The sequence below is a fragment of the Apodemus sylvaticus genome, chromosome 1 (genome assembly GCF_947179515.1).
Source record: "Apodemus sylvaticus chromosome 1, mApoSyl1.1, whole genome shotgun sequence".
NCBI lineage: Eukaryota > Metazoa > Chordata > Mammalia > Rodentia > Muridae > Apodemus > Apodemus sylvaticus.
This window is the reverse complement of record NC_067472.1, coordinates 89621810-89649273: the sequence shown is the minus strand read 5'-3', so window position 1 is coordinate 89649273 and position 27464 is coordinate 89621810. Positions and strand designations below refer to the sequence as shown.

Genomic DNA, 27464 nt, shown 5'->3' with positions numbered 1-27464 from the left:
GAGTGGGGACAGAGGTGCCCTGCAGCAGAACATGGATACATTGTGCACAGGCCATGGGTCCCATCCCCAGTACCCTACCTCCCCAGACCGACAGACCTCACTGGGTACCAAGCCACTCACCTGTATTACCAGTGCTTGGAAGATGAAGGCAAGAGATCAGGGGCTCTTTATTCTCTCCTACATAGTCAGTTCAAGGCCAGGCTGGAATATAGAGAGACTCTGTCTCAAAAAAAAACAAAGTAGGAAGGGTGACAGCTGAAGTCACTTGCTGTCCTGGAACTCACACTATAGACCAGGCTCAGAAATCCACCTGCCTCTGCCTCCCAAGTGCTGGGATTAAAGGCATGTGCCACCACTGCCCTGCTCTTCTTGATTTTCTTCTTCTTCTTCCTCTTCCTCCTCCTTTTCCTCCTTCTTCTTCCTCCTACTCCTTCTTCTTCTTTTTGGGTATCTCCATACATTACAACTTTTCTAAAGTTTATCTTTATGTTGATTTGTCAAGAAAAACATAGTAATTATAATTCTTGTTTTGAGACAGGCTTTCATTATCTGCAACTACATAGACCAGGCTGGCCTCCAGCTCAGAGGACCCACTTGCGTCTGCTTTGTCGGTGCTGAGATTGAGATAGAGGTATGGAGCAGATATACTTTTTTTTTTTTTTAAAGATTTATTTATTATATGTAAGTACACTGTAGCTGTCTTCAGACACACCAGAAGAGGGCATCAGATCTCTTTAAGGATGGTTGTGAGCCACCATGTGGGTGCTGGGATTTGAACTCATAACCTCTGGAAGAGCAGTCGGTGCTCTTACCCACTGAGCCATCTCTCCAGCTCCGCAGATATACTTTATAAAACAAAAAGTTCCATGAGAGTCAAGCTGTAATGATGGGACTCTAGCCATCTCTGTGACTTGAGTGTAAGTTTCAAAGTTAATTACTTTCCTATGTCTCAGTTTTTTTCACCCTCATTTGTTTGCTTTGACTTTTTGAGGCAGGGTTCTATCATGTAGCCTTGGCTGATCTAGAACTTGCTTTGTAGACCAGTGGCCTCAAACTTCTCCGACTCTTCCTGATTGTGTCTTGAAGGCTGGGATACAGGCATGAACCACTACACCTGGCAATTCTGTTGTCTTTAAAACGGGGGTAGAGATGACTCAGAGCACTGGCTGTTCTTTCAAAAGGCTAGGATTTAATTCTCACCCCTTAGATGGAGGATCACAACTGTCTGTTAACTTTCCGGAACTGCATACATGTGGTGCATAGACATACACACAAAATGAAAATAAATAAATCATCTTTTTAAAAAATGGGTGGGTTTAGCAGGTAAAGCCATGTGCCACCAAGCCTAGCCACCTGAATTCACCTCCTGGGACTCTCATGGTAGAAGAATCAACCCCTGCAAGCTGTCTTCCAGCCTCTCCACAATCGCAAGTATATCCATGCACACAATTACAAAACAAAACAAAAAACAAATATAATTTCAAAATTAAAATAGGTACAAATTTTTCTTGGGGGAGGGGGCGCATGGGCAAGAGGGTTTCCTCAGCCCATGCTGTCTTGAAACTCACTCTGTAGACCAGGTTGACCTCAAACTCAAGAGATCTACCTGCCTCTGCTTCCTGAATGCTGAGATTAAAGGCACGTGCCACCCAATTCTGAAGCTGGCTTCTGTGGGTTCACAAGACCAACTGTTAAAATTTTCAGAAATTCAAGTCTGGAGAGATGGCTCAGCAGATAGGAGCACTGACTGCTTTCCCAGAGGTCCTGAGTTCAATTCTTGGCAACCACAACTATACTGTGGCTCACAACCATTTGTAATGGGATCCAATGCCCTCTTCTGGTATGTCTAAAGACAGCAACAATGTACTCACATCAAACAAAGAAATAAAGGGAATGGAAATGTCTGAGGCCTGCAATTGTTGATTTGCATTAAAAAAAAATTGGAAATAGGTGGTGGTGGTGCACACCTTTAATTCAGCATTTGGAAGGCAGAGGCAAGTGGATCTCTTAGTTCAAGGCCAGTATGGTCTACAGAGGGTGTTCCAGGATAGCCAGGGCTACACAGAGAAATCTACTTAGTTTAAAAAAAAAAAGCCAGAAATCCTGCAAGCCGGTTAAACATCAACTTTATTAAAAATTAGACTTGTGAGAAAAATTATATTCAAGAAAATTGTCATCAATCTCAGTGCACTGCACTGCTTCCTACTTCACATCATTCACTGTTATCTCTGCCCCTCAGCATCCTAGCCTGCTCTTCTGTGTAGGGACGTACAATGTGTTAGCTGCCGCCGCCAAGCTCCACACTGTATCACCCTGTTAGTGATATACAGCCAAGCATTGTGATGTTCAGTTCAGAAAGAGGCAAACATTGCTAATGTAGACAGCATACCCCTGAACCTCAGCACTTAAAGGAACTAAAGCAAAAAATTATCAAGATTAAAAGATATCACTGGTGGTGGCACACGCCTGTAATTCCAGCACTTGGGAGGCAGGTGGATTTTTGAGTTCCAGGACAGCCTGATTTACAGAGTGAGTTCCAGGACAGCCAGGGCTATACAGAGAAACCCTGTCTCAAAAAAAAAAAAAAAAAAATCACTGAAACTTTCAAGGGAAAAAGATGGATAGTAAGACCAGAAAGTCTAATGTACAAATAAGCCCTGAAAAGAGAATTGAAAATGGGGGCAGGGTGAAGCTATCAAAGGAGTAATTCAAAAGTTTCCCACAGCAGCAAAGCAGCTGTGGGCTTTAACAGTAATACAGCCCCACTGACAAAATGAAAAATAAAAGCCAGGTATTACTGCAGCCTATGACTGCTGGGTAATGAGAATTCTAAAAGCAAAGGAGGCGACCTGAGCAGGTTACAAGCTAAAAGAATCACAATGACAGCTGACTTCACAGCAGCACCAATCTCTTCTCGAGCCTAAGGAACAATTAACACTAAGATGTTTTTTACAGAAAGTAATTTCCAGTGTAGACATTTTTCATTCCTCTGTCAATTGAGAGCCTGAAAAGGAGAGTTTCCTAGTCTTAATCATTCCCACTATACAGAGTTCCAGGCCAGCCAGTGCTACACAGAGACCCGTCTCAAAACATGAGACCTTGTCTTGCCCTGTGCAGCAGTTGAACACTTTATATAGAGAATACTGAAAGCGCTGAGTTACTAACTGGGACGTGCACTTATCCATCAGGCAGTAAAGATTTATTTTTGAGAGTTCACTGTTGCTCTTTTCAGATACACCAGAAGAGGGCATCAGATCCCATTACAAATGAGCCACCATGTGGTTGCTGGGAATTGAACTCAGAATCTCTGGAAGAGCAGTCAATGCTATTAACCACTGAGCCATCTCTCCAGTCCTGGCAGTAATTTTTTTGTTTGTTTGTTTTTTGGATTTGGTTCCCCCCCCCCCCCCCCCAAGACAGGGTTTCTCTGTGTAGCCCTGGCTGTCCTGGAACTCACTCTGCAGACCAGGATGGCCTTGAACACAGAAATCCACCTGCCTTTGCCTCCCAGAGTGCTGGGATTACAGACATGCGCCACCACCACCTGGCTAATTTTTTAAAATATTAACAAAATGTGTTTGTGTGTGTGTGTATGTGTGTAAGTATGTGTCCAGAGAGCCCAGTAGGTGCACTTCCCTGATAGGATTGGTAGGAACCAAATTCTTGCAAATAATCAACTTCAGAGGCTTTATCCAGTCCCTTGTTTGACTGACTCTGAGAAAGGGTCTTATTATATAGCCTTGGCTAGCTCTGAACTCATTACAGTGAGACTAGCAATCCTATGTTGGGATGGAAAGCAGAAAGCATAATTACCTAGCTCAAGGCAAGCTAGCATGAATACTCAGTGCAGGGGCAAGACTTAGAGGTGAGGATTCCCTAAAGCTAGTTGCCCACCATAAACACATTGCAGCATGCATATGCCTGCTTTCAAGACCAAGTATATTTGTGGCAAAACAAAAGCTTACAAACTTACTAAAAACCAGTGAATTGTCCATTTGAATAGTTCAATAAAGCACAACATGCCAGATATAAACCTTGGAAATGGTTGTCTTCTTCATGAACCTGGAACTATAAAACGGATCATTTCAAGCTTTAAGGCACACAGCAGATACAGGTCACTTTTCTTCAAAAGGAAGACAACCAAAGAAAACATGAAACTAAATTTTCACAGGAACAGATTTTGAGAAATAATTGTGTACATGCTATTTCCACACATTAGAGATGTAACCAAGAATATGGGCTGGAGAAATGGCTCAGCCATTAAGAACACTGACCGCTCTTCCGAAGGTTCGGAGTTCAAATCCCAGCAACCACATGGTGGCTCACAACCACCCATAGTGAGATCTGATGCCCTCTGGGGAGTCTGAAGACAGCTACAGTGTACTTATATACATAATAAATAAATCTTTGGGGAAAAAAAAAAGAACATGAAATGCTTTTTAATCTAAGAATGTACTTATCTGCCGGGCGGTGATGGCACATGCCTTTAATCCCAGCACTCAGGAGGCAGAGGCAGGCGGATTTCTGAGTTCGAGGCCAGCCTGGTCTACAAAGTGAGTTACAGGACAGCTAGAGTTACACAGAGAAACCCTGTGTAGAAAGAATGTAGTTAGCTGGGAGAGGTACATGCCTCTGCCTCCCAAATGCTGAGAGTAAAGGTGTGCGCCACCACCACCCAGCTAGGATGATTTTTTTTTTTTTGATTTGGTTTTTTCGAGACAGGGTTTCTCTGTGTAGCCCTGGCTGTCCTGGAACTCACTCTGTAGACCAGGCTGGCCTTGAACTCAGAAATCCCCCTGCCTCTGCCTCCCAGAGTGCTGGGATTACAGGCGCGCGCCATCACTGCCCTACTTAGGATGAGTTTTTAAATGTGTGCCCTCAGTGTATTTTAAACCCATAGGACAACTTGTGGATGTTTCTTCCCAGCAGATGGTTCCCAGGGATTGAACTCAGACTGTCAGGCTTGTTGCCAAGTTTCCTAACCTGCCAAACCCTATCACCAGCCCCGGGCCTGTTTTGTACGCTACTGTCCTGGCAATTTGACACTGATACCTCACACAGATATAATCTCTAAGGGTCAGAGCTCTTTGTGAAAGTAGAATCCATTCTGTTGTCCACACTCAAGACTACAGGACAAGGTAAATTTTGTTGGCCTACCAACAAGTTTATAAATATGTATTTTTAAACAACTGAGCAGGAGAGATGGCTCCGCACTCAAGAGCACTGGCTGCTCTTGCAGGACTTCAGTTCCTAGTACCCAAGGCAACTCCCAATGTCCAGGCCCAGAGGACTCACTCCCTCTTCCACTCTGAAAGCACTGTGTGACTGTGATGCAACCACAAAGTAATTTATTCCCCAAATGGGAATGTATAGATCTGTTTTCCTTAAGACTCCCTAGTAAGATGGAATCAGCTCAGTCAGCAGTATGCCCCATGCTCAACACCATCTCAGGCATTGTAAACTGTGGGTAACAAGAGGACTCAAACTTTCACAATACAACACACCCCAATTCCTAGTGTCTTACAGTTCTCCTACATGTTGATAACAACCCACCAGCCTTTGCACCAGCCAGACTAGTAAAGTAGTTTAAGTGGCCAGGAAAAACACCTACTAAACAGATGCTAGCTTTCTGCCAAAACACTTCCCATCAACACATGCGGCTCTGACGAGGAAAGAACCACAAAACACGAATTTACTCAAAGTGATTTTATTGCTTGTGCACACAACAGCATTTATGCCACCAGAGCAGAGGCTGTGGACGACTCACTGGAAAAAAAAAAAAAAACAGGGAGAAACTGGGGTTAGTACTGGGCTTCAGGGCCTATTCTGCTCTCAGTAACTGGAGCTGCAATGTCCAACTGCATACAATGCACCAAACCGAGTGAGAACCCAAAAGTCCATAGGTTTAAACATCAGGATGAATGACAAGTCTCAGCCAGATATTTAAGGCCAAATGTAACTGGCCAAAACAAGGAAGCACCTACCTATCTGCCATAAACTGTCAATGTTTGCATGATTATCATAGAGAGCAATCCAACAAGCAAACAAACAGGGTGTGACTATGACTCTCGCTTTTAGAAGAAAACATTAAAAAAGCAACACCCCCCAACACTATCCAACCAACCAGCCAGGATCTCACAAAATACTTACTATGCAGCCTCAAATTCACAGAGAGCTGCTTGCCTCTAGGTAACATTTTGTCTGAACACTGTCATTTGATTATATATCACCCATGGAAGCTTTCCTACTCCTATGACTGAGATGAACTGAAATGGCAATTAACCAACCACAGGATCCAGAAAGACAAAATGCCTACCATCACCCAGTATTTACTATCTAGCTGATTTGCCAACGAAAATCTATATACTTACTATTTCCAATTGGGTGGAAGCACCCGCTTAGTCTTATAGTATCGAGCCAGCCGGTGAATTCTGCTCTCTATCAGAATCAGGCGGAATTTAGCATCCTTATCCTAAAAATCAAAGAGATTTAACAAAAGCAGAAACAAGTAAAATAACTAGATATCTTCTATGGTTAGTTAAGCTCTTAAGGAAAATATTTTTTTAAGGGGGCAGGGTTTCTTATTAAAGTCTTGGTTGTCTTAAAGTTGCTAGACCAGGCTGGTCACAAACTCAGATTAAGGGAATGCACCACCAAACCCACGAAGGCATTTAAGCTCCTAGAGTAAGGCCTATATCCACAAATCTACAAAAGGGCCCAATTAGATATGTTTACGACACTAAAACAAATAAGTAAAAACCAAATTTCAAGGAAACTTCTCATGTTGACTATTAATCAGTACCCAGAATCACCGGAGGGAACTCAACTTAAATGCATTCTACCCCCTGAAGACTAGTACCAGCACCAGCATCTCTATACAATGCCAGGTTTGTTGTCTTACTTACCTTTCTGTTCCTCTCAAGGTGCTTTCTGACAGCAACCGCTTTCTTAATCAAATGGTAGAGATCCTCAGGGAGATCAGGGGCAAGGCCTTTGGACTTGAGGATTCTCAAGATTTTATTTCCAGTCACAAAACGGACCTGTGCCACACCATGTGAGTCCCTCAGGATCACACCTGAAAAGAGAAGCAAGTAATTTTCAACATCCTCAAGCTCTCGCGTACACACACACACACACACACAAATCTTGAGCATGTGATAAACCTGAGAGCAAAACTTCAAATTTCCAGCTCACTCAGACATCCAAGGAAGGTCTACCCAACATGGAAAGTCCTTCTGGTGGAAACTGCGAATGTTGGAACACTCTCATCACAGTGAGCCTGCCATAACACATCTGACCAGGAACCAATGTGACTTTTGATTTAGTGTTAACTAAAGGCCGCTTAATATTATTTGTACCAGTCTTTAAAACTGCATATTACTGCTTTTAAACCCCAAATTATTTCAGATCAGCTAAGCCCATTTCAAATGACTTTTTTCTGCATATTTCTAGGGTGCTTTAAGTCCTAACGAGGATATTTTCTTCTTACGCAGTTATCCCAGATTCCAGAATCATGGTAACAGAAACGAGTTAATTTCCATTTGTACAGAGTCACAGCAGCTTAGAGTCAATTCAGTTAGATGTGACTCAATCGCAGACAGTCCTTGCTCGGCTGTGGAAGGAGGAAACTCTTTTGAACACATGGATTAGGCACATTTGTTTTTCCAGATCATACGAGAGCAGAAGGAAAAGCATAATTACATCAACACTAACCTATCTGGGAGGGAGTCAGGCCTTTCTTGGCCAATTTGTAAATCTGTTCCTTCACGTCGTCAGACGTCAACTTCAGCCACTGTAAATGGAACAGAAATCGGCCTTAGCATGAGAAAGCACGGCGGCAACCTTCCACCTCGGGTCCATCCCCAAGCGCCCAGATCGCTTCCCACGCCGCCCTGCAACTCCCAGCCTCTACTCACCGTGGGGACGCTACGGCGGTAAGGCAGCGCCGACTGGGACAGGCCCTTCCTGAGAACAGAGGTACAGGGAGTAAAGACGCGCCCCGCGCCCCAAGCAGCCCCATTGTCCCTTCACCTGCAGCCCACATTCTCCTCTCCCGGCCCCGCGCCCCAGCCCCGCAACCCAGCTTGGCGCCACGGGCTCACCCGGGAGCGTGCATGCGACCCATGATGGCGGAGGTCTGGCAGCAAAGAGAGAACGAGGTAGGAAACGGCGCAGGAAGTCAAGCCTCACAGGAAGTGACGCCACACATCGACGCTTCCTCTCGCGCGGGGGCGGGGCTACACAGTGTAGCTACCGGAGCCCGCATGACTACGCGTCCCGGAAGGCATTGCGGCGAGACGTCACACCTATGGTCGGACCGCTACGCCGAGCCCTTGTGTCTAGTCTGGTTCCAGAGCGGGAAGTTATTAATCTCTAACATCTCTTCGGGACTTGCGTCTGAGAGAACCTAGGGCGGGTTCGAGTCCTGGGCTGAAGGATTTGGATAAGCTGCGGGTTCGTCAGGGTTTCCTCTGCAGCCCCGAACTCGTGCGGTGTGGGATGAGCGCAATGCTTGGGAGCAGTCTGCGCTTCTCTCTAAATCGTTCATTCGTGGCTTCGGAGCCACGCCCCTGCCTGCGCGCCTTTTCTACACAGAAAGGAACGCAGAACCGCGGGCCCCTGACAGAGAAGAGTTGGGAACTAGGAAAGAAACTTCCGGAAGATGAAGGGGAAAGAGACGACCCCGAGAGTTGATCTTTTAAGAATGACCTAGTCCGGTTCACCACATTGCGTTTCAAAAATGGGTGAAGAGAACAATTTACTATAAATGCAACAGAAACCATCAAAGACATGGACCCATGAAAGAACCACCTCAGATCTACAAGACCCTGTTGACAAATGACGGGTGTAAAGCGGTACTGAAACACTGATCCATTTTTCTTTTTTGTTGTGTTTTGAGACAGGGTCTCTGAATATAGCTCTGATTGTCCAGGAACTCGCCTTATAGACCAAGCTGGCCTCAAACACCGAAGTCTGTCTGCCTCAGGAAAAAAAAAAAAAGCTGAGATGATGAAAGGCTTGAACCACCATGCCCAGCTGCGTTCTTTTCGCCCCTCACTAGTTGAATAACGTTTTCCAAAACATTGGGAACTTGAACCAAATTTGTATTTTTTTCCTGGCAAAGTTGTATTTGATAAATTAACCAGATTCATACTTTTAGCCCAGATATGTGATCCGTACATCAAACTTAGCTCCAGTTTTCAATCCCTGAGCAAGAATCCTCCATTTCACTCAAACACATCTGTCCGAATTCAGGGTTCTTTATTCTTTCTCATTTCCACGAGTCACTCCAACACATCTTACCACAGAAATGTATCGCAGAAATATTTCACTGTTTCCACGGGTACCCCAATCCTATCCATCTCTCAGGCAGCTTAAGTGCTGTTTCACTCTGTATACAACCATTGTCCGCCTAGTGGTCAGATGAATGCATTGCCTTTTTGTAAATCTCTCTAAATTGTTTTTAAAAAGACTTTTAATGTGTGATTAGGGGGTAAGAGGATAACCTTGTGAAGTCTTTTTACCTTTACCTGACTTTATCAAACTAGGGGTGTCAGTGCACACCAAGCATGTTGGCTACTGAGCCATCTCGGGGTCCCTCTTTTTATACTTTCTCCATGTATTTGAAATAAAACCCAAGTCCTTGGCCTCATGTCCTACCAGTGTGCTCTTATTTCTATTCATTCCAGGCCCATTTCTGATCCTATACATAGTAACATGTTGTCTACCTGGAAAAAATATACTTTTAAAGATAAATATTTATGTATGTATGTATGTCTTTGCATCGCAGTACCTGCAGTGCCCATAGAGGCCAGTAGAGGGGATCAGATACTTTGGAACTGGAGTTACAGAAAATTCTTAGTTACTATATGAGTCCTTGAAACTGAACCCAAGTCCTCTGCAAGACCAGTAAGTGCTCTTAACCCCTCAGCCATCTGTCCAGCTATCCACTCCCCAATTTAAAAATTATTCCTGGCATATATGGCTGTGCAAGCTGAGTGCAGTTGCCCATAGAGGCCAGAAGACAATATTGGGTCCCCAAGAGCTAGAGTAGTAAGCACTTGTACTCTGTAATGGGAACCAAACTCTAGTCCTCTACAACAACAGAAAGCCATCATAGCCACTGAGCCTCTCTAGCCCACTACTTGCAATAGTTGCAACTCTAGTACCCGAATACAGCTTGGCACTCAGGCAAGGGCTCAGTTATTTCAAGGATAAGTTTACAGAAGCCATCTCTCTCTGAAAATGTTTAGGAGCCAGATAGTGGGCAGCATGAGGATTTGGCTTTGTCCTTTAAAATTTTTTTAAAAAATTTATTTAATGTATGAGTGCTCTGGTGCATATATCTATCTGTCTGTCTGAAGAAGGCATCATCTCCCTGTAAAAGGTTCTGAGCAACCATGTGGTTGCTGGGAATTGAATTCAAGACCTCTGGAAGAGCTTAGCCGCTGAGCCATCTCACCAGCCCCTTAATTGTCCTTTCAGGGTCTTTATACTGTTTTTCGCATTAGATTAGAGAGCTGGTCTTGTGCTCATAATCCAGAATAAAGGTATGGTGTTAATTTGCACTTCTCAGCTCTGTGAACTACACCTAGAATGTGGCTAAGTGAACTTTCACAGTCCAGGAATCATACCTATAGAATTCACATCTCAGGAAGTGATAGGCTACAGCAGACAATATCCAGACTTTTAAAGAATCACATTCAAATTTAGGATTACTAAACTTTACAAACTCCTAGGTAAGATGCAATAACTATATATTAAAGTTTGAAACCAAAATATTGAATGACAGGTGGAAATGACAGGAAGAAAATAACAGCCGAGTTCCTTTATTTCAGAAATATTTTAATATAATTGTAGTATAGTTATGAAGTCACATTCAATTCACTGAATATGCTCCAAGTATTAATAAAAATATTATACATCTTAACTCACTATGCTGATATAATTAAAGCATTTTGTTCTTACAGGTGACACTAGTAATCACATCCATATTTGCATTGCTAGTGAACAGCATGTAAGTAAATGTGTATCATAATAGCAGGTCTTCAGTGTTTTTTTAAAATCTGAGTTATCAAAAGTACATTTTTTAAACGTTACAATTCATGAGTCTTAGAAAGAATTAAACAATTTAAGGCAAGATTTTGAACATTATATACAACTTTAATTGGAAAAAGAGTACTTAAAAAAGATACACATACTTTAACAACTCAATTCACATAAACACAATAATAAAAAGCATTGGTGCCAATTCTTATTGGATTCCTCAGAGAAAACAGGTTCTTGGGATGAACCATCATTTTTAGATCCTAGAGGACTGGCAAGAACAAAGAATTCTGGCACAGGATTTGTATGTAGCAGAATTATGTTTACTTGATGAAGGTAGTTATAAATATGATTTACATAAAAATTAGTGTCTTGGCCTGTTTGTTTAGAGTTTTGTATTTCAGATTTATTTTAAGGTAACTGTTAAAAAGCTTTTAGAAGGCTAGCTGATTATAATTGACTGCAGTTGTAGTGCATAGAGGCTACTTTCTCCTCCCTATCACTGTTTTTTTGGTATGGGCTGAAGATTAGCATTTTACAAAGAAATAACTTATATTAAAATATATGTATTCTAATGACCAAAGAAGGCACAAATTGAGTTAAATTAAGAGACAATATCACTTTTTGAATTCTTGTTAACTATACAGTATTAATTATAATATATACTTTTAGATATTAATCAGATTTCTTGTCACTGAAAACTTACATTTTCTAATTCTGTTTCTGCTAAGATACACGGTAACATCTCAAAAAGGTCCACAAGTCCAGTCAATGACCACCTTTTTACAAACAGCATTTTTTTTAAATAGCTACGTGACTCATGGAATGGAATTAGGTCTGTCTCAAAAGAAAAAAAAATTCTAGTGCTACTTATATCTGCAAAACAATTTAAGGAAATGTTAATTGTGGAAAAAGCAAACAATGGTGCTTTGTTCTTCATTTCAATTATCAAGTAGACAACACACTTTAATATAAAATAAATTCACATACAATACTCATATAGGTTTCCCTACAAATGGACCATAGTGTTAGGCACCAAATATTTCAAGTTTTGAATTTTTAAAAACGTATTCCAATGATAACATCCTTACCTCTTAATTTAACTCTGGAAGCATAATCATTTCTATCAATCACTTTGTACACTTCATAAAAATTTTATTCTGGCAAACTGAATCAAGATTGTCCTCTCCTGGTACCCTTCATTAAGTAGTTTGTCAGTTTTCTCTTAACTACCAAATCTGCTACATCTCTATTACCATTCCAAAAATATCTGAACTTCTAACCAAGAAATTTATTATATATACATGTTTACCAAAACTAAACAAAATTATGTCTGAAATGGGAAATAAAAATGAATCTTATTCTTAATGGCTACTCCATAGTTACTTCAAACTTCTCTCTTGAAATTCTGAATTTCATTGTAGTACAGAAAATAATTCACGTGAATGTACAATGTTTACAAATACAAGACAGTTTACACAACACCTTCCATGAATGTCTAAATTAAAATTCAGTCAGGACCCTAACTCCTTATCCTGCCTGGGTACCTTACCAAACAAAAATGGGCATAAGGTTGAACAATTTCCATTTTTTTAATGAGGGAGTAAAGTATAAATACAAGGAAGTGAAATTCCAATTTCAGTTCACACCCTCGCAAATTATAATGGAATGATAGAATTTAGAATACAACTATATCAATAAATCACATTCAATTACTAGGCAATTAACATTAGGTCAAATAGCTTAATAGTGAAAATAACAAAGCCCAAATCAGAAATTAGTAGAGAAAATAGTATTTTTGTGGGAAAACCGTTAATAAATGTACATGACATTTTGTTCTCAGTAAGGTGAGAATGGATGGAAACGGCTTGCTCTTTAACCAGAGATGAAGTGCCAGTGAGGCATACAGTTAATAAGGCACTATTATTTACAACTTCAGTGATTGGCACTTACTCTGAAAAGGCTTTAACAACGAATAAAAATAGTGTTTTTTTTTCTACTTGAATAAACTACTTAGTAGTTCTTAGCATTCCGACTACTATTTGTGCTTTGCTTTTCAGCCTGTTGAGTAGCAGCTGCAATCTTTCCTTTGGTGTCTGTGAACATACACAGTGGTAAAGGCTGTGAGGTGCATAACAAAAAACTATTTGCTGTGTCTGTGTAGGAAGAGTACAGACAAGGTGACCAAAATGACACAGTATTATGTCAAAGTCTTTTTTAGGACTTAGCGTGTATTAAGTTTGGGTTTGGTAGCATTCGACAAAATGACTTTGAAACAGCAATGCCTTCCCAAAATCTATAAAAATTATAGTTGGTCCAACATGTTAAGTTTATAATTTCTGCCAAAGTATGAAATTATACAAAGTTTCCAAGTGTGTGTATGCACATGTGCACACACATGTGCTCAGAAATCAGGTTTATAGGTATGTTGCTGCAGTCAGCTGATACCACTTAACTGTCTCTTTACTCAAGTTGAAATCTTTCAGTGGCAGGGTTATTCCACCCAAGAAGAAATTCTCCCGCAGAGATTCTGCACTGAGTACACTCAGTTGAAGTTCTCTCTGCCTCAGAGTTTCTTTGCTGTATCCACTATATACAAGCTAGAGGGGAAAAAAGGATAAGGTTTAGTTTCTTGGGATCTTTTCAACAAAATGTAAGACATCAGTCAAAGAGTGATCCAATGAATGGCACTGACTACAGCATCGGGGCTAGTCTCAGTGCATCAGAAGCATGTTTTTAACTTCTGGAGTCTTGGACTGAACTATCAGTCCTGTCAGTGTTTAACGCAGAGACTGAATAAAGCAGGACCAATCATTGTCAAAAAACAAAACAAATTCCCCAAGCTCTCAGGCATGGTTTCTGTGAGATGGAAGTGATGGGAAGGGAAAAGAGATTACCTGGTGATTACTTTAAGGTGATCTAATTGCTGGAGAAAAAAGAGGATGAAAGGAAAGCAAGTTGGATAATATAATTTTAAAATTATTTTGCAAAACAGATTAAAATTTCATTGTTTTATTTTGTTCTTTAAATGCTATATAGTAGGAAGTGGTAACGTCTTAGTCATAAGAAGATACAAACCACAGTCAAAGTGCAGTCTGCAGCAGATCTGCAGTGCTCAAAGCTACTGCTACTTTAAATCTTCATCGCAACACTCAAAAATTTTTAAAAGCAAGATTTATTATTATATCTAAGTACACTGCAGCTATCTTCAGGCACACCAGAAGAGGGCGTCAGATCTCTTTACGGATGGTTGGGCGCCACCATGTGGTTTCCGGAATTTGAACTCAGGATCTTTGGAAGAGCAGTCAGTGCTCTTAACCTCTGAGCCATCTCTCCAGACCCACTCAAATTTTTTACTTTTCCACAGAACTTCACAGTAAGTTCTGAGAAATGTTTCTTTAATCTAGTCTGTCTTCTTGTCTGACTAAAACAACCACACGGACACTTGCATTTCACTGTCTTGACAGGGTAACATCAACTAGTGGGTTAACTAGTGGAAAATCCACTAAAAAAACCACTGCTATTTTACGAGAGTAATACCAAGTGTTCTTTGGTAAACACTGTATGTACTTTATTTATCACTCCATATTTTATTCCCCCACTGCATGTACTTTTAAAGAGTAAATGATCATCTATACGTAGGTGTCTGTGAGTGAGAGAAGGGGGGGGAAGAGAGAGAGAGACAGAAACAGACAGGGTCTTCTATATAGATAGGACAGGCTGACCTTCAATTCACATTATAATCTTCGTGCTTCAACCCTCTAAAGAGCTACGATTACAGGAATTTACCACCCCATCTGGCTTTTTTACTCTTCAAATTTTATTCATTAAATTACAAAAAAATTCATTTATATGCCATTCATACATGTGTAGGTGTCTGAGGAAGCCAGAAGGTTGTGTCAGATCCCCTAGAACTGGAGTCAAAGGCAGTTTTAAGTCCCCTGATACAGGTGCTGGGGACTGAAGGAGTAAGCGCCTGTAAGTGCTGAACCATTTCTTTAGTCCCATGCTTGGCTAGAATCTTGATAAAAGAAGTGTAAGTGAAATGCCAAGGTACATAAATGTCTACCTAAAACATAGTTAAGGGAGCAAGATGGGGGAATTTTAGCAGGTTTTAACTAGTTTAACTAATTACTGATCTGTTAGTTGGCCACAAGTACCTCAGCAACTCAATACTGTTCAGCTCACACAGTTTTTATTTTATTTATTTATTTTTTTAAGAGGATTACTAAGAGAAAAACATTCAAGGCAGGGCCAGAGAGATGGCTCAGCAGTTAAAAGCACAGGTTACTCTTGAGGTGAACCTGGGTTCAATTCTCATCACCTACAAGGCAGTTCATAACTGCCTGTAACTCCAGTTCCAAAGAAACCAGCACCTTCTTCTGGCCTCTGTGGGTTCCACGCACATCCATTGCACTTACATACATGGCAGCAAAACACTAAATACACATAAAAATAAGTAAACCTTACAGAAATAAAAGCATTGAAATCTCAAAACTACTACTCTTGGAAATTTTTAGAAATGAAGCTTAGCTTACCATTTCATTAAATGTTGGGTTCCTAGTTTTACGTGAAATTTTGGTTTTACGTTTTGATGTTTTGTGGGTATCTGGAAGCAGGTATGTTTTGACATATGGATTTGGGTCAGCCCCATCTTCAGTCACCTATAAAGAAAAGCAGTCTCTTAACAGTAATGCTTCCTACTGAGGTATAAATTTACTCTATAGTCATCATTTGTCACCACTCACGAGATCTTTGATGTGCATCACCATGATGAAAAGGGTGCCATTTCGGTAAGAAACAGATAACTTCACTGCTCCTCCTATTTGGCCCAGAGTAGGGCTGAAGGGACCTGCAACTGAAAACAGAAATACTTTCCCCTTTATCTCAATGTGCCTAAAATGGCTCACACTTCAGCAAAAGAAATGCTTCACGAGGGCAGGGTGAAAGGAAGCAGATAGGAAAAGTAAATCTCATATGCGACTAATTTTTACTTTTTTGGTAATCACATTCTAATAATTAGGAATGCTAAGTTTTTCCAGAAATAGACTGACTTAAAAAGACTTCCCTGGAATGAGAGGCAGGTAGGCAGGCAGACAGACAGACAGACAAAGACAGAATTTGTTGCTCTTACAGAAAACCTGGGTTCTGTTCCTAGCACTCCCATAATGGCTTACAACCACCCATAATTCTACTTTCAGGAGTTGCAATCCCCTCTTCTGACCTCTGCAGGCATGAATATGATACACATGTATATATTCAGGCAAAATACTCATACACATAAAATCTTAAAAAACAAGGTAGCCACCTGACTGATGCCCAAAGCTGATTGCTGGCTTCCACACACATGCACTTAGACACATCCCCCATCACAAAAGTCATCAATTATCAACCAGGAGGAAAAAGTGTAAGCTCACCTGCAGACCTAGCTATTCCTTCAGCTTTCTCATCACGAAGTAAGGGGTGGAAAAAAGTACAAACAAGATCACACTAAGATTGAAGAGAAAAAAGGCTCATTAATTAACTATTACATAACACAAAGTAGACTATGTTATATTTACTTCTTAGATTCGAAGGTCACCTCTGCTACATCTGTTGATGAATTCATCAAACTCTGTAAATAACTGTTTAATTCAACTTTCCTCTTGGCTGCTACATCTTTTATGTGTGTTCTTCCAAGAACCATCCTATTAGGAAAGCTACAAAAGAAAAACAAAAACAAACAGGATTTAAATTATTTCATCAGAAAGCATTTGTAGAACAGCACTTACTTAAAAATATACTTTGTTATGTTTTTGCCTGTATCATTCAAAGCACTGGGGATAAGCTACTTTTAATTACTCGTTTTCTTTATATAAGTCTTGATATCATGATGCATGTGTTAGTTGGGCATGGTGGCACATGCCTGTAATCCTAGGACCACTTGGGAGATAGAGACAGGCAGATTAGGAATTGGAGGTCAGCCAGTCTCAGCTACATAGTAAATTGCAGGCAAACCTTGGCTATATGAGACTCTATCTCAACAACCCCTGGAGGGCGGGGGGAGTAAGGGAGTAAGAAAGATGTATGTGTTACTACATCTTTCCTGTTTTTGTTATTAATTTTCTCTTATTTGGTCTCAGCTTTAATCATTCACAAATATTTTACCTGATCTTATCTCTAAAACAATCACTACTCAATAATCATAAAAGAAGATAAACAATGACATAGGCCCTAAATCAGGTGCCAAAACCATGATTTTGACTCTTTTTTTTTTTTTTTTTGGATTTGTTTTTCTTCCGAGACAGGGTTTCTCTGTATAGCCCTGGCTGTCCTGGAACTCACTCTGTAGACCAGGCTGTCCTCGGAACTCAGAAATCCATCTGCCTCTGCCTCCCAGAGTGCTGGGATTATAGCTTTTTTTTTTTTTAATTTTCTTATTTTTTATTTTATTTTATTTTTGAGACAGAGTTTCTCTGTGTGGTCCTGGCTGTCCTGGAACAAACTCTGTAGACCAGGGTGGCCTCGAACTCAGAAATCCGCCTGCCTCTGCCTCCCAGTGCTAGGATTACAGGTGTGCGCCACCACGCCCAGCATTTCGGCTTTTTTAAAATAATTATTTAATATACATTCATACACTTTAGTTGTCTTCAGACATACCAGAAGAGGGCATCATATCCCATTACAGATGGTTGTGAGTCTTTGGAAGAGCAGTCAGTGCTCTTAACCACTGAGCCATCTCTCCAGCCCTCATCTCAACTCTTATTTTGGTGATGGTAAAAGAGAAAAATGAGTGTAGACAGTAGCATACATACGTGTATGTGTGTTGGGGGGGGGGCGTTGGGTGGTGCATTATTTTTCAAGATAGGGCTTCTCCTGGAACTCTCTCCATAGACCATGCTGGCCTTGAACTTACAGAGATTACCCTGCTTCTCCACCTCCCAAGTGCTGGGGTTAAAGATGTGTGCCACCACTATCACCTAAGTCAAACATTATATACCTTTTGAGACAAGGTCTCACTGTGTATCCCTGGCTGTCCTTGAATTCATAGAGATCCACACCCAGCAAAACATACTTTGATACCCATTTTGCCTCCTTGTTTTTGAAATCTTGTATGAGAAGAATGTGGTAAAGGAAAACTAAGGTTTTACAAAAGGAGTCAGATAAAAACCTAAGCAATAGGGGCAAGAGAGATGGCTCAGCAGTGAAGAACATGTATTACTCTGCAGAGAACCAGCTCCCAATGGCTACTGTAACTCCAGCTCCAGAGGATCCAATGCTTCTGCAGGCACCAACATGGCAAACACACACAGACCCATATACAATTTAAAGCAAAGCAAAAAAAAAAAAAAAAAAAATCCCTTTAGTGTCCTCTTGCCCCAGCTTCCTGTGAACATGCATCACTAAGCCTAACTAAGATTTTAGTTACATGCTCATTCAACATAAAATTCTAGCTCTTTTATCTACCTTCAGTTCTGTATAAGATACTTATTATTTTAATTGGAACTAAATGCTAACCAGTTTCTCAACGACATGTGAAAATAAATTGTCCCTACATAGGAAAGTAAGCATGAATTGTTGCAAGGATAGGAACATACCCAGGTAATTTCCAAAGTGGAAAAATAATACTGAGCTTATTGTGAAGTTCCTGAAATTCATCAAATGTCCGGAATACAAATGATGGTTCAAGGTGTCCTTCTCTCAGAATTCGAACCACATAAATCTGAAAATAAATGATAGGCACATTACATTAAAATTAAAATTCCTTTCCTGATATAAAAATTTATAATGCAACTGCTTTTAACCTTCGTAATATATGTCACTCTTAGGACATAGTGAATAGAGTTCATTGTATTTACAGTACACAACATCACTGCATTCTGAGACTGAACTTAGCTACTGGAAGATTCAAATAAAAACTTAAAGGTTGGGCTGGTGAGATGGCTCAGCGGTTAAGAACACTGACTGCTCTCCCGAAGGTCCTGAGTTCAAACCCCAGCAACCACATGGTGGCTCACAACCATCCGTAATGAGACCTGACCCCTGTTCTGGTGTGTCTGAAGACAGCTATGGTGTAACTTAAAGGTCAACACTTGTTTTCATGTTTAAATATAATGTACCCCTCAAAATTATATACTTAGTGCATTTCCAACAAAAAGAAAAAAATGTTTAGGATTTAAGAAAGTAAATAGAAAAAAAAGGTAAAATTATGGGGTAAGAGTTAAGGGAACATTTTACTGGATATTTCAACTACTCTAATTTACAAAACTTTGATTACTGCTGTAAGAAGAGCCAGGCACATCCATAGAAAACGAGAGGCATATGTGTGTATAAACTTAGTGTACTTACAAAATCAATGGCAATATAACCTCAATAAAATGGTTAAAAGTGAAATGGTTTTCTAACAACTGCTCATCACACATCAAAACAAAACAAACTCAGAAACATTATCTAACAAAATATTAGGAGAAGGAGAGAGGTGCAACTCAGTGGGACAGCTTATGGCTACCATTCCTGAGAAACTGGGATTGACTCTGCATGAAATAAAAGGGAGAAAAAACCCACACAAGGGTAAATAATAATAGACTCAAAGAGTGTGGAAAAAAACAATACAAATCCTGAATTTGTTGCAAAATAAGATTTGGCAAGGCATGTTAGTACAAGCCTTTAATCCCAACACTTTGGAGTCAGACACAAGTGACTCTCTGTGAGTTTAAGGCTAGCCTGATCTATGCAGAGTTCCATGACAACCTGTGCTATATAGGAAGATCCAGTCACAGAAAAATGAAAGCAAAAAATAAGCTTTATGTGTATATTTAATGAATGCTATTTAACCATTAAAGCCCTGGGTTTGATACAAAAAATACTGTATTGAAAGGTAGAGTAAGCCCGGGCAGTGGTGTCGCACACCTGTAATCCCAGCACTCTGGGAGGCAGAGGCAGGCGGATTTCTGAGTTCGAGGCCAGCCTGGTCTACAGAGTGAGTTCCAGAACAGCCAGAGCTACACAGAGAAACCCTGTCTCAGAAAAACAAAAACAAAACAAAATCCCCCAAAAAAAGGAAGGTAGGAAGGAAGGAAGGAAGGAAGGTAGGTAGGTAGGTAGAGTAAGAGCTTTAAACATTTTTGTTCCTTTGGTTGGTTGGTTGGTTTATCTGAGACAATCTCTCTCTAAAGCAGTCCTTTCTGTCCTGGAACTAGGTATGTAGATCAGGCTAATCTCAAGCACAAAGATGTGCCTGCCTTTTGTCTCCTGAGTACTGGGATTAAGGCATACACAACCAAGCCTGGCCAGGAGACTTTTTGAATTATACTGTTAAATCTATTATAGCAAGCAAGATTACCTTCTTTGAAACAAGAAAAGATGAAAGGAATGAAAAAACAATACTTTGACACCAAAAGAATGTATTTTGGCCCTTGTGATTTTTAAGTAGCCTTAACAATACAAAAATCAAAATCATATTGTTTAAGTACATTTACTTATCTTTTGGACTATTCATTGAAGCAACAAGCACAAAGAGAACCAATACTTAGAACTTCAAGCAGTCAGTGAAACATGAACAAAGGACAACAGAAACCTTATACACGATCATCTACACACTGAACAAACTTACATAGTGTTTATCTGGGTTATATTTCTTATGATATGTGAAAACAGAGACTTCCTTGATCCGGCCGTCTTGTCTAAAGGAGTATGTTTTTGGTGAGAATGAAAGGATGGGCTCATCATTAGAAGGAAGGCCAGAAAAACGTAGCTGAGCAAGGTTATGAATGAAGAAATTGAACTTTGTGGCAATGCTTCCCAAGCTTGACTCAATCAGCCTACAAAATAATCAGAAACTTGTTAATAGTAAGTTTTCATGGAACATATGCTAAACTTAAAATAAAAGATGAAAACCACTTCCTTTTAAAATATTAAGTAAGAGCAGGCACTGGGGATGGCACAGCAGGTTAGAGTATTTGCCACGAAGCCTGATGATCTAAGTTTAATCTCTAGGACCTACATTGTAGAAGGAGAGAACCAACTCCCTATACATAATAATCCTCTGCTTGCTTCAAAGCAGGCAGCATACACCACACACACAGGAAATAATAAAAATGTTCTTAAAAAGTAAAGTATTAAGTAGATTCTTTTCTCTGGCAAAGACTCTTTTTCTTTGGGTCAAAGAAAATCTGTTAAAATGCATCTCACTCCAACATAAAGAAATAATATTTGGATTTCTAGAACTAGAAGATGATTAATAGATTACTAAAAAGATGACTACTATTTTAATTTATATTAAAAAAATCTATTAAGCAGCATGGGAACATTTGGTGGCAAGACTCCTAGTCTTCCTTACAAAGTGCTTCTGCAAACTCCACCATTTCAAAACTTCTTTTCCTAATTATGATCATGATTATCTGAGGAAATCTTGCCACCAAATGTTCCCATGCTGCTTAATAGATTTTTTAATCTATTTAATGGAAAGCATTAAAAAGTCAGCTTCCTTCATTTCAGCCAAACTTGACTTTAGGAAAGACTGGGCCAATGCCTCATACCGCCTCTCTGCTGAGAGGAAGAAATGAGAAAGTGAGCTCCCTGCCCAGAAGACATAACAGAATTCAGTGAACATGGTCACTGGGTCTTTAGAAGATGTTTTGCCAAGATTTGTTTTTATTGAAAGCAACAGTGACATTCAAATGCTTCTGACATGAACTTCAAATACTGTCATGATGTAATAATGTACAGCCTTAGTATATCAAAGGCTCCTGCTGGATTGTGGTATCCATAGAGACTATTATGGTAGAATCTTGAAACAATAAATCATCTCAGAAAGAAACCTTAAAAGAAGCACATTATCATGTATCTTAGAAATATGTTTAAAGCAAGATTCATCCAGTGGAAATCACGTATTAAAAAACCAGAGATTACACTCTGAAAGGAATAAACATTTTTTTTAAGCACTGCTGCATCTTTTAGCAAGTGTTTTTCTTTCAGTGCTGGTGAATAAACAACCAGGACCTTACAGAGGAGAGGATAAGGACTCTCTACCTCTGAGCTACATCCCTGATTTTTTTGTCACAAGGAACTTTTTGACATAATTAAACATGCCGTACCTAGTAAAGAAAATAGTAGCTTCAGCATCTGTAGTTTGGGGCTGAAGTGCATCTCTAACATATTTCAAATCCTGAATACTTGTAAGTTCTGGCAATCCTGAAGGAATCATCTGTAGGAGGAAAAAAAACTGTTAAAATTTCTATTGGTCAAGTACTTAGAATTAAGAGAACAAAAATTATCATACACGTGAGGAGTTTGTTAATGCCTTGGGTATTTAAGTGTCTCTTACAAATGAGAAACTTAAAGTTAAGAAGTCACATGTCTTGCTGGAAGTAAAGTCCATTTATGGAATGTAACAATGTAAAATCCCAATCTCTCAATCCTAAAACATAGAATTATGTTTACTATAACAATTCCAGTCACAACAATTATAGCACCTTCATGTTATTATTTTTGTTCTTTTTACTGAGGTGCTATGTATTAGGAAGTACAGAAATGGGCTAGAGATGGCTCAGTGGTTAAGAGCACCGACTACTCTTCCAAAGGTCCTGAGTTCAAATCCCAGCAACCACATGGTAGCTTACAACCATCTGTAATGAGATCTGATGCTCTCTTCTGGTGTGTCTGAAGACAGCTACAGTATCCTAACATATAATAAATAAATAAATCTTAAAAAAAAAAAAAAAGGAAGTACAGAAATTCTGAGTATATAGCTTAATGAATGTTTGCCACCTGAACATTCTAGATCTAGGGACAGAAATGCACTCAGCAGCAGTGAGTGCCCCTTACAGGCTTCGGTTACTACTACTCTCCACTCTGGGGTCACCACTTTCCTGGCTTTTTGTATTTTTTTAAACAGTAAAATCAGACATTGGGGATTCATAGCTGTAATCTAAAAATATTGCACTAACATTTTAACATTTCTGACTATAGCCAAATTTATTCCAAAAGCATAAAACATTCTCTTTAAATTATCAAAATACTGAGGCTCTAATATACAATTCAATGTCTATAAAGACTGTTACCAGTGAGAGAAGGTTAAGAAATAGGTTCGTTTGCTTTCTTATCAAATTGTAGGCTTGACAGCAGAGGTCCACAAATAACTGGAAACGAATGGTGGGCTTTTCACCTCCATTAATGACATATGCCATGTCAGAGGTAAGCACAAAAGGAGCTCGGTCCCTGTTGAAAGTACACAGAGAGCATATTTACAGACACTCACAAATTAAATGGTGCCACTGCTGTTAAAAGTTATTAAATGAAGCCATGTGAGCTATAACAATATTCAAGTAGGAAACAGCAGTTTTGCATTTCTATAATCCTTGAAAATTCACATTTTGAGGAAAACTATTACATAGCAACTTCTTCATTAGAACAGAACTTAACAAAAGAAAGAAAGAGAAAGAGAGAGGAGAGAGAGAGAGAGAGAGAGAGAGAGAGAGAGAGAGAGAGAGAGAGAGAGAAAGCCAGCCGGGCAGTGATCCCAGAACTCTGGGAGGCAGAGGCAGGCAGATTTCTGAGTTTGAGGCCAGCCTGGTCTACAGAGTGAGTTCCAGGATAGCCAGGGCTACACAGAGAAACCCTGTCTCAAAAAACAAAAACAAACAAACAAAAAACAAAACAAACAAAAGAACAGAACTTAAATATGAAATCTTTACAAAAGTGATTACTTATAAATCTATATCCTCAAAGACAGATACAATAGTGATTACAAAAATATACAGAGGAGAATTTATACTCATTACCATTTTACGAATGGAATCATTTGCAGCAGCCACCATGAATGAGATTTAACAGAATACATGCCCATTACTTCAACAAAGTTTAGAGGCAAACTGGTTTTGTCTATTGTATGGTAAGATCATTTCTTAAGGTCTTTTCAGTGCCAGTTATGTTCAAAAGAAGAGACAAGGCAAAGCAAAGCAAAGCAAGAACAAGGGCTGGGACTTGTCCCTTCAGTGATAGTAATAAGAACATGAGTGGGGCTGGAGAGATGGCTCAGTGGGTAAGAACAGTGACTGCTCTTCCAAAGGTCCTGGGTTCAAATCCCAGCAACCACATGGTGGCTCACAATGGTGGCTCACAATGGTGGCTACACTATGCTCATATATATAAACCAAATAAATTTAAAAGAAAGAAAGAAAAAAAAAACCCATGAGTACCTTTTGAAGCTACCAAACATCTGTGCATGGCCCAAAAACTTTCCAAAGTCAATGTGGAACATGTGTCCTGTGCTTCGAAGCATTATATTGTCATTGTGCCGATCACAAATGCCTAAAACATAGGTGGCTACACAGCACCCAGCACAAGAGTAGATAAAATTCTCAGAAGCCTGTAATAAAGACATAAAATTATGTTGGGAAAAAAAATGTCTTAAATGAGGCAAGGTGAGGCAGGGTTTGCCAGTGCGCAGTAGTAATCTATTACTTTTTTTTGTCATAGAGTTTCACTATGTAGCCCTAGCTTTCCTCAAACTCACATAGATCTACCTGCTTCTGCCTTCTGAGTATTGAGATTAAAGGAACATACCACTACTTCAGGTCCAATCCATCACTCTTTAAAAACAATATTTGGAAAGCTAGGTATGGTAGCTAATATATATAATCCCAGCACTCAAGAAGTAGAAGCAGGAGGATTGCTATGAGTTTCTGGCCAGTTAGAACAAGATCCTGTCTCAAAAAAAAAAAAAAAAAAAAAAAAAATCAAAGGACACAACATTTTAAAGGTATAAAACTATTGCAAACTTCTCTTAACAGCATCAGCATACCAACTGAGCTATGGGAATAAAAGTCAGTCTTTCCTTTTTTCTTGGCTTTTTCTTTTTCTCTCTCTCCCTCTTTTTTTTTTTTTTGTTTTTTTTTTTTTGTTTTTTTTTTGTTTTTTCTTGTTTGTTTTTTGGATTTGATTTTTTTCGAGACAGGGTTTCTCTGTGTAGCCCTGGCTGTCCTGGAACTCACTCTGTAGACCAGGCTGGCCTCCAACTCAGAAATCCGCCTGCCTCTGCCTCTCAGAGTTCTGGGATTATAGGCGTGTCCACTACCGCCCGGCAAAGGTCAGTCTTTTCATATGCCCTTCTAAAATGTAGTTACTGCTGCGTCTCTCTAGCTTCTGTCTTTTAACAGATATGGGTCCTGCCAGTTTCTACTTAAAAGAGTATAAACTGAACAGTGATGGTTCATACCTTTAATCCCGGCACTCAGGAAGCAGAGGCAGGCAGATTTCTCAGAGGCCAGCCTGGTCTGGCAAGTGTCAGCAAGTGTCCCTGGACACTCAGGGTCAGAGAAATCTTTTTTTTTTTTTTTTAAGATTTATTTATTTATTATATATAAGTACACTGAAGCTATCTTCAGACACTTCAGAAGAGTGCATTGGATCCCATTACAGGTGGTTGTGCGCCACCATGTGGTTGCTGGGATTTGAACTCAGGACCTTCAGAAGAGCAGTCAGTGCTCTTAACCACTGAGCCATCTCTCTAGCCTCCCAATTTGCTGCTTCTTCTTTTTTTTTTTTCTTGGTTTTTCAGAACAGGATTTCTCTGTGTAGCCCAGGCTGGCCTCAAACTCAGAAATCTGCCTGCCTCTGTATCTCAAGTGCTGTGCTACCCACTGCCCAGAAAAATCTTAAAAAACAACAATAACAACAAAAATTTCAATGGCTCATGACCAGCTTTTAAGTATCATGTTTGTAGAAGAGGGCATCTATGTTATTGTGGGAACAAAATTAATCTTGTGCTTACCTAGACTGAAAAAAAAAAAAAAAAAAACCCTCTGGGTTCAATACCCAGCATGGAAAAAATACTTTTTAACCTACATCAATTTAATTTTCCTCTACTAGTATAGAGAATATACGTAAAGAAAGTAAGCTCAGAGTTTCAGATATGGCTCAGCTGTTTTGACTACTTGTTCTTCCTGAGGATCTGAGTTGGATTCCAGGCACTAACAACAGTTAGCTCCCAACTGCCTGTAAGTCCCTCTTCTGGGTTCATGCCAGCACACATAGACCATACACTTAGTTAGCCTTGTATTCCTAGGGATTACTAACATAACACAGAATAATATGCAGCATATAAGATGCGTATAGTATTTTAAAGCATACATATTGATTCTTAAAATACTGTGATTGTTTTCTTCTTTTCAGATAGGGTTTGTATACCAGTCACTATCCTCTTGTCTGAAACTTCTAAGACTGGGACTACAAGTTTGCACTATAATGCTACTACCTGCAAAATACTGGATTTCTATTGGTCTTTGTGGTTAATTTTATTTTACAACCCTCTAGAAACCATTGTTAATGATAACAGCAAAATGTTTATATAACACTTAACACCAATCTGTTTACAACTACTCATTTAAAATACCCCACCATAAACCAGTAACTTAGGTATTAAGAGTTATGCTATTTTACAGGCAAGTGAAACTAAGATATAACAAGACTTCAGTGTTTGTCAAGATCATGTAATTGTAGTTGGGAATGCCAGAATCCAACGCAGGCAACAGGACTCCACTTTGCTGCATCCCTTCTTAGTCAAAGAGAAGAAGGTGCTTAGTGCATACTCTTCATCAATCCCTTTGGGCCATCATTTTATCAGAAATATTAAAATGAAGAAATACCATCTTCTGCCATACTGCTTCTCAAGACTACAAAGAATTAATGTGGTAGCCTTTAATCCATTTCTAGGGAGATAGAGGAAGGAAGAACTTTGCGAGTTCAAGGGCAGTCTGGTTTACACAGTGAGTTCCAGGACAGCCAGGGCCTATGTAGAAAGACATTGTCAAAAGAATTTAAAAATGGAAGTGGTCTAACTAAAGCACTCTAAAAGACTCACAATGCACCAATTTCTCTTGCTTTACTTCTACAAGTCAACAGACAGATAGTATTTCAATGACTATAAGATGACACATTAATGGTACCTAAATTAGGCAGCTAAATGACATTAAACCTGGGTTCCTTTCAAATAGAGGGCACAAGGGACAAGAAGATAGGGAAGACAAACAACAAAAGCAATTTTTTTTGAAAATACCATGCTGAAACATAATTCTTCACAAGCTAAGAAAAACATTAATTGAAGCAAAACAAAACTGGAGTCTTCGTAGGTTACCATTCAAAGTGATTATAAGACTTCCTTAAGCCATATTAACATTTTAACAGTTCTTAATCATTAATAGCCTTTATAATATATTCTGATAGTTCTTTAATATAAAGCAACATACTGATCACCTTTTCATATTCTTCTTCAGATGGATTGTATTTCCTCAGCCACTCAGCAAGTGGTTTATCTTTAAAGGATCCTGTTACACCATATTCCACTTGGATTTTCCTGAGGGTATCTGAAGCAGGAACTAGCTCCACCATGCCTTTAACAAACAAAACATCAAGCTATGTGAAAATGTATCCCCACAGTA

The 27464-nt window shown here is 39.6% G+C and overlaps 2 protein-coding genes and 1 non-coding gene across 5 annotated transcripts in view; all 3 read right to left on the bottom strand.

Moving 5' to 3' along the window:
* Window positions 1-5691: 5691 nt before the first annotated feature.
* On the bottom strand, window positions 5692-8209 carry Rps13 (ribosomal protein S13). The gene is made up of 6 exons (XM_052200724.1): window positions 8103-8209; window positions 7917-7965; window positions 7714-7792; window positions 6906-7075; window positions 6372-6472; window positions 5692-5766 (listed from the first exon to the last, which is right to left on the bottom strand). The coding sequence occupies exons 1-6, from the start codon at window positions 8123-8125 to the stop codon at window positions 5733-5735; spliced, it is 456 nt and encodes a 151-aa protein (XP_052056684.1). The 5' UTR covers window positions 8126-8209; the 3' UTR covers window positions 5692-5732.
* On the bottom strand, window positions 7191-7277 carry LOC127676879 (small nucleolar RNA SNORD14). Its single transcript, XR_007976289.1, has one exon. It is a non-coding gene; the product is annotated as a small nucleolar RNA SNORD14 (small nucleolar RNA).
* A 2627-nt stretch (window positions 8210-10836) lies between the features above and the next one.
* The window catches only part of Pik3c2a (phosphatidylinositol-4-phosphate 3-kinase catalytic subunit type 2 alpha), a 97574-nt gene continuing 80946 nt past the window's right edge, over window positions 10837-27464 (bottom strand). For all 3 annotated transcript variants that reach the window (XM_052200706.1, XM_052200697.1, XM_052200713.1), the window contains 11 exons: window positions 27280-27416; window positions 24225-24394; window positions 23088-23244; window positions 22122-22231; window positions 20639-20846; window positions 18624-18748; window positions 16628-16745; window positions 16464-16536; window positions 15795-15904; window positions 15585-15710; window positions 10837-13646 (listed from right to left, as the gene is read on the bottom strand). In XM_052200706.1, the coding sequence (XP_052056666.1) occupies window positions 13464-13646; window positions 15585-15710; window positions 15795-15904; window positions 16464-16536; window positions 16628-16745; window positions 18624-18748; window positions 20639-20846; window positions 22122-22231; window positions 23088-23244; window positions 24225-24394; window positions 27280-27416 (1517 nt within the window). In that variant the 3' untranslated portion in view covers window positions 10837-13463. The remainder of the gene's footprint in view (window positions 13647-15584; window positions 15711-15794; window positions 15905-16463; window positions 16537-16627; window positions 16746-18623; window positions 18749-20638; window positions 20847-22121; window positions 22232-23087; window positions 23245-24224; window positions 24395-27279; window positions 27417-27464) is intronic.